General features: G+C 39.8%; 1 protein-coding gene across 1 annotated transcript; it reads left to right on the forward strand.

Moving 5' to 3' along the window:
• Positions 1-6,324, forward strand: med1l (mediator complex subunit 1-like). Its single transcript, XM_030767622.1, has 17 exons — positions 1-19; positions 259-350; positions 1,505-1,580; positions 1,806-1,860; positions 2,151-2,283; positions 2,422-2,450; positions 2,611-2,682; positions 2,760-2,834; positions 2,952-3,028; positions 3,267-3,332; positions 3,426-3,537; positions 3,783-3,907; positions 4,232-4,353; positions 4,630-4,828; positions 5,201-5,296; positions 5,450-5,552; positions 5,958-6,324. Exons 1-17 carry the CDS (start codon positions 1-3, stop codon positions 6,322-6,324), a joined length of 1,818 nt encoding a protein of 605 aa, XP_030623482.1.
• Positions 6,325-7,821: the final 1,497 nt, after the last annotated feature.

Consider the following 7,821-nt stretch of genomic DNA (forward strand, 5'->3'; position numbering starts at 1 on the left):
ATGGATATAGAAAAAAATGGTAAGTGATTTATGTTTAAGGGAAATATTGTGTCACAGTGGGTGGAAAATGAACGAAAATTATTTATGTTTTAGGGCAATATTGTGTCACAGTGGCTGGAAAATTATCGTGTGTTTGCTCTTCAGTATATATTTGAATCAAATTCTTTCGCCACTTCGAAGAACGGGATTACAATGCTGACTAAATCAGTTTTGAATCTTTCGTGTATGACAGTTAGTATTTTTTTTTTTTTTTACCAGGCATAGGGAGAAAGTCTTTCATCTTTGATCTCCATTCCAAATATGCAGCGAGACCATGGAGTGATACTTTTCAACTGGTGCGCAGATGCATGGTAAAATAAATCCCCTCTCAAATTAAACATTAATATTCTGGTAAAGGCAGCGTGGTGTAGAAGGTGATTTAGTTGAGGTTTTACCCTATTACTGAACATCAGCCAATCCAGCCACTAAGCTGCCCTGTGTCATATGTCACATGCATTGCTCCAAGCTGTCTTCCATAGCCGTGACTGAACCAGTTGCATGGACTCCGTGCCAAATGTCTTCCAGATGTTGGGCTTAAGCGAGACCGGAATAGTTCTGTGCCAAAATAATACACCAACAACTGGCCTCTCTCTGGAAGATGATCACTTTTGTATTTCCATGCAAATATTTCTCTTAGTCCAGATTGTTCAGTGCATACTACTTTTTTGTGAGACAGAAGCCTTTTACTGTCATGAGTGAGGTTTTGGTTGTATTTGTGGTCCGTTCAGAACCACTCATGTACATCTGAGAGGATCACTGAGGTCAAAACACTATGAATGCTGGAGGAGATGTGTGGTCGGGTACACCCCATTTATAGCTCCCAAGGGCAACAGAAGCCATGGAAGATACTCATTGTTTCAGTTTTGCCCAAAAGACTCTTGCCAAACTCTGATGCCCTGTCAAACTTGCAGAAGCTCTCTAGGGTTTGTGGTTAATATCATTAAACCTCATTTAATTCCAATACTGATATTTCTGAGCACGAACTAATGACAGTTTCCAATCTCCAGATGTGAACCAGGATTTAGATGGAATTGGCAGATTCAGCCTTACATCACCTAATATTTTAGGACTTGCTCCTACACCAAGTGAGCGTGCATGTTTTCCATAGCTACAACAGATCTTTGGAACTGTATGTTCAGCTCTGTTTTCTCACTGGAGATCTAGTATGGCATTGTCCATTTCATTTGGCCTGGATCATGAAACGATAATATTAGTTGAGAAGAAACAGTTGAGAATATTGGTGTCTAAGTAGGAGGTAAGGCAGCTGAGGCAAATGCTAGCACATATGTCTTATTAAGGATGTTTTGGGTGGGCTTAAACTGAAGAACATTGGGTCTTGAAGGGCTCAAGTTTGTCTGGAATGGCTTTTCTTAAGCTCTATGAAAATACTTGGACTACCCAGCACCCCCGGAGGTCCTGAGTCACAACATTCATTTAATAAAACTATTTGCTCCTTTTCTCTTAGGAGAAAACAAGAACAGATGCAAAACCCTGCGAGCCAATCGTTCGATGTCTGCAAAAACTCCAGGAAACACTGAAGGGTGAGGTTAAGGTTGAATAAGTAATTCTTGTGAGTTTTAATCATTGCCGTCAATGCTTTTTGCATCACTTACCCTTCTTTGAGCCTTTAACCCACAGCAGAATTAAATGGTTTTATGCAATTTATCATCTCAGATTCGTAAAGGCTCTTAACAGTTCTACAACTCATATATCATTATGTATATATACATTACTAAGTGCATTTTTTTTCTAAATTTTAAATACAGTGTCCTCGCTCAGTGCCATGGTATCCAGACTGGAGATGATTGCCCAACACAGAGGGTTGGAACTACACTGCATCTAATGATGTTTTTCAGTCCTGTCTATAAAGTTGCACAGTTTTTCCTATGGACGCACCTACAGCCTAATGCTCCATACTTGTGTTTTCTTATATTGTGGTGTAGAAATTGTAACTACCACAACACATCCTGTGCTTCTTAGCAACACTGATACAGTGTCATACTGGGGTGCAGAAGTTCTTTTGAAAATTATACCACCTTGCTGGAGTTTTTTTTTTTTTTTTATTTCATTGAATGACCAGCCATCTAATCTCCATATTTTCACTTGTGCAGACTGAGGTCACATCTGAGTCCCACGGAGAGCATTTGCTATCTGACAACAGATCTTTTCTATGTGGAGGTGCAGCTGCTGTCTGATGGAAGAGTGGATGACGTCAAGGTGGCACAACATGGGGAAGCACCAGTGGTACGATAGGCAGAGGGGATATTTCATCTAAATGTTTAATGGTATTGGTACTGGTTTAATCTAAATGTAACTGTGTTGGAGCAGGGTGAATCTGGGTACAAATCACTTTTAAAATGACAACACTCGTTCTTTTTTCAGTCTAATGCATCTCTCATTCAGCTGCTAAGGTAAGAACAGGCCCTGATAATGGACAGTTCTATAAATGCATTTGGCTTAAACATACAGTCAATCGATATTTCATAGTGTAGGGGTTGTTTGTTCATTATGTTAGAAAATCAATGTACAGTATCACTCTGGAACTAAAACATTTTTTTCATGACCATGCAGAATGAAGAAATTTGAAGATTTCTCACTCAAGCTGGAGGATCTGGTATCCCTCTACAGTGTACCTGGAGACAAGTATGTTTATAGCATAGGCATCTTTGCACACCAAATGTATCTTGCATATGGTATCAGTGACACATCTTTTCCTGTAGTGATACCAAGATGAAGGTGTACACTGCCTTTCAGTTCCTAAAGAAAGACCTGCTCAAGTTGTCTCATCTACCGAGGTCAGAAAAATAAATCTTTTTTTTTTTTTCAGCTTTATGTCAACCATTAGCTCTATCAGATGTTCTGGACTGGTCCATTCTTAGATGAGAACATTTTAGTCCTCCTTTTACCTTCAGGTCTTTGAAGGACAGTGATCTCCGTGTTGACGTGATTCTTAATGGCAGAATTGGAAATGTCACACCATGCAGACAAGGTAAGGAGGAGTATGCAAACTGTTAAACCACTAGCTATCCAATGGTTGTGATATGCTGTTGAGGTCTCAATGCATTAGCATTTCATTTAGAACAGTTAGAACATCCCAAAATAATAACACAATTATCACCACAACCACTGACTCCCCCTCATAATTGCAATATTCCAATTAATGTCTTGCCCACTATAAAAATATTGATAAATCTGGCTTTGTTAAAATGGAAATCTGTTTCTTACAGGAAACCCAATGCAAATCCAGTACTATATCAGTCCCTCTGATATTCTGAGAGAGACGTCAAATCCAGGTTTGAAGATGACCCATTCGTAATCCTTCCACTTTTTAGGACTGCAGAGAAACTTAATCTTTTTCATCTACATTTGTAAATGCGCTTCCTTAGGTCTGAGCAACCATGACCTAGTTGCCTTGGTAACTGTGGGTCCTAGTGATGCCATGCACGTGTTACAGATGGAGTCCCTGATCCCGTCGCCTCCTCAGATGGACTCTCGGGGGTAATTAGCAGGACATTTTGTTCTGAGTGGGTTTCAGCTTCTTCTCTGTGCATTTCATGAACTTTCATACTCCTTTGCTTTTGTTTGTTTTTTTAATTACATATATGATCCTTTCCAGTAGACATGGGTCAATGTTCCAGTTACATGTAACAGTGATATCCAAAAAAAACTCTGGATATTGTTTTATTTTCTTTTTTTTACTCTGGGTAGAAATAAAAGGACCTCATATTTTTGTACCTGTTGAGGTTACCTGTTTTTAGACCACTCTCAGAGGCTGGATGTGAGGCATTGCCTGCTTGCTTCCTGCTGAAACTGCAACCTCCTGTGCCCATGCTCTGCTCCTTGATCAATAAGATAAGCCATGTTATAGGTTAATGCCCCAACACAAACCGTACTTGGAGGAATTCACTAACCAGGGTGTTTTATTCTCCTATTGGTTTTTAACATTAATACCACTAAAATTCTTAGCCAGTCTTAAGGTCTTCTTTATGGTCAGTTAATCCTTTTTTTATATGTTGCTCTCTTCATTTCACACCAACTGAAAACCTGAATATGAATGATTATTGGAAGTAGTATCTCTTCACATTTCATCTATTCCATTTCTTACAATTGGCATAGCAGTCATTCCAGGATTTTACATGTTGCTTGTCCAACCTGTGATGTCAAATGCCAATAAAAAGCTGTTGTGCTGTAGATGATGTCATACCCCAGGCTGACCTGCAGTGGGTGCCCCTTCCCCATCTGCTCACCAGCACCATCTTGGAAGGGGGAGTGTGCAAGGACTTGGCGGAGGAAGAAGATGCCCAATGTCTTGTGGTCAGCAGATTTTCATGGAGTGTTTTTCACAGTGGATTGAGAGATTTTTAAATGTGTACTTGAAAAGATGCAGAGCTTCATAAACAGCACAAGCCTTGAATACAAAAATAAAAAATAAATAAAAAAAAAAAAAAATAACAACAAGAAATACATAAATGCACTTGGAGCCTACTGTGGCATGTCAGGCTGCACAGTAAAGCTCACCATAGATCTGGTCTGTGCAGTCTTTTCTCTAGCTCCCTCCTCTCTGTCTTTTTATCTGTTCTCTACCCATAGTCTCTTCCCGACTCTGAGGTCCACAGTTACTTGCTGTCTGCAGCTGAGTGGAGATATGATCTCTGGAGAGGAATGTTTATTCACACAGTCCGTTTTTCTCATCCTGCTCATGTTCCTGCCATACTGGAGATTCTCCGTCATCAATCCGCCATTAATGTCCTCTTGGCTAGCTGCATCACCAGCCAAAGGCCCCGCCCAGGTCAGTAATGACACAGTGTTTCTTCAGCTATCTATCAGTCTACAGAATAAGAAACTTAGTGTTGTGCAGTTAAAGGTTCTAGGATAAGAGCATGTAGAAAAGTCCTTGGGTCGTTTTCATTGTCAGTATTAACAAACTGCTCTTTCGATGCTTTTCTTTTTTTTTTTTTAAAGCGTGAATGAGAGGGTAACCTTTCCAACCGTTATCCAAAGAAACAAATAAACAAACTTTTTATTCCATGATTACATCTCAGACACCTGTAAATTGCAAATATGCATCCAGTGCAGTTTCAGGAGACGAGAGCGAATCTAAGCTTGACTGTCACTGTTGGATTTGCTCCCTCCTTTATAACACTAATCTGACCTTTTGTAGAATCGCGGTGTGACCTCAGCTGTGAGGTCGCCCCAGAGTCTGAATCGAGCTTCTCTGTAACCTTCCACATCCGAGAGTGTGACTCATTGGCAGTTTGTGAGTGTCTCTGTGTTATTTTTGCCCAATTGAAAATCGTAAAATTTCCCCAAACTTAGGCCGACCGTAGATTTTCAAAGATCAAAATCTTGCATCAGTCACCAGTTCCTCTCTCTCTCCTAACTCCTTCTCTCCACGTTGGCTTTTCTGAAGTGCTGGTTACTGTTGTGGATGGTCGTCAGGTCATCTGCAGGTTACTCATGCCCCAGTTTATGGACCATGACTTGGATGAGTACATTTCACGAGTTCTCACAAGGTACTTTCAAACTTTTACCAAATTTGCCCTCATTAACCATCATTTATCATTTTATGGGCTGCAATATAGGCTAAACAGTGAAGTGGGAAAAATAAATAAATGATATGTTGGTTTTCATTGTATTGTATTTTTTTTTTTATAACTTGTTAACAACGTTCCCTTTGCAAAAAGTTAAGTACTGTAGACTGTACACTGTGTCATGATCAACTCTGAGGTAATGATTTTTGGCAGATAACAGTCGTTCTTTATTCTGAAGACAAATGTTTATTTTATTAAGGCACTTTGTGTCTTAGAATGAGTTTCTTATTTAAGACCTGTTTTACACCACTGTTTTTGGAATAAGAACCAGAATGGGTTATTGTGTTTTCGACTGTTAATTCCTTTTTTTTTTTTTTTTTTTTTCAGATGTATGTCCATACCCATAACTATGCGAGCCATACGGAGGAGACTATCCAGTAAGATGATTGCTACTGAAAGACCAGCCAAAGAGAGCACAGTCGCCAAAATCGAAAGTGACCCCATCACATATCCTCTACATGCCAAAGTGTCTGATGCCGTGTGCATTCCAGATACTAATTCCAGTGTCCCGTTCTCGCACAATGCGGTGGTTACCAAGGATTTGCCTTCTCCTCAAACCTACTATGTAATGTCGGTAGCTTCGGCCCAGGCTGTGGATGTCAATACAGATGCTGTTCCTAGGCCTTCTCCCTGTCCCTCTGTGGGTGTATTTTCACACTTGGCTGTCAATGGCCTCTCACCTGAGCCTGTATAGTGCAGCAGTCTGGTCAGGTGTGTAGCTGCTATGTGTTTTTGTTTTCTGATTCTGAACCGATTCTTTAACTGTAAAATGCATTAAAATATTAAATAAAGCTATGTGTTTGATCAGAACTTGTTGGAATATTTAGGAAAATGTATTATCTGAGTAATGGGTCTCTTTGTTCATTGTTTTTCGTTAGTCCATCTTCCCCCAGACTGTCCCTCTTCAGTACTAAAAGAACATTGTTACCTGCTGCATATTAGAAGCCTCAGCTGGTTCTTCACATATGTTTGTTGTTAGAGTATCCCAACATCTCATCATAATAATTACCCCATTTCTCACTTGACATCTTTGGCTTTTCCAGTCCTGCTTCCACAAAGACATACCACTACAGTAATGTAAATCACACCAGCAAATGAAGCTGTTTGGCATAGAGGGTTTTTTTTGTTTTTTTTTTAACATATCTCGTTTTAGGTTCTTTTTGTGTTCCTTAATTTCACTCTTGTGTATGCGTGCATGTCTGCGTCAGAAGTGCTCTTTAAAACAGGAAGTACATTGCATTCTTGGTCTGCATACCACTGAGGCAGAGAGCGTTTGGCTGTAAAGGGGTTTTTGGGGCTTGGCATTTGACCCCTACCAAGACAGCCAAGAGACCAGTAATTAGTACCATGTGAGCCAAACAAACAAGTTTAAAAGAAGGGTCTGCATCTTTGCAAAAGTTCCATTCCCAAGAAAATGTCTTTTTTGACATTACACATGTGTGGTCAGGGTTTAGTCCTGCAGTGAATGAATGGACTGGGTTATAAGAGACATAATGAGGAGTTAAAGAGATTTTGTGGGTTTGGATACACAACAACAGTTGACTTTTGCGTTGAGCACAGATCAATGAATAGATGTAAATTCAAGATACATGAAGTTCATTTCCCACCACAATTGATTTGACAGTGATATGCTGGAAGACGTCGTGCTGTGCCTTAGCGAAGTTCTCATGATATATTTGATAACAGCTTTTCTTTTGTCCTGAAATGAATAGGCTAAAATATTAGATAAGATTAATTTACTCATAAACAATCTGAATCCCCCACACCCATTCAGTTTGTCCCTCAAAAGCACAAATACTGGATGTGTCAGCCCTTGTAGGTGCATTTTAGAACAACAATAATGTAACTTGTCTTATTGTCAGTGCAAGGCAAAGGCCACATACTACGACCCATGGGAAGTTCAAGGAAGCAATCGAAGGACTAAAATATCCAGGCTTGTTTATAATTCCTGTTGTTCTGAAGGACACAGCGAGCTGTTTCCGTTAATAGTATTCAGTCGCCACTCGCGTTGTCCAGTACAGGAAGCTCCTGTGACAAACAATGGCCCGTCAGCAAGGATAGACAGTGAAGTGCACGTGATTTAGGATCTATGATGGGAAGGTGGTTATTTTCAATTCTTGAGGTTATATGAATGTTACCTTTGAGGGTAGATGGACAGTTTATATTCTATTATGCGTCCCTTGTTCTTTCT

The sequence above is a fragment of the Chanos chanos genome, chromosome 3 (genome assembly GCF_902362185.1).
Source record: "Chanos chanos chromosome 3, fChaCha1.1, whole genome shotgun sequence".
Taxonomy (NCBI): domain Eukaryota; kingdom Metazoa; phylum Chordata; class Actinopteri; order Gonorynchiformes; family Chanidae; genus Chanos; species Chanos chanos.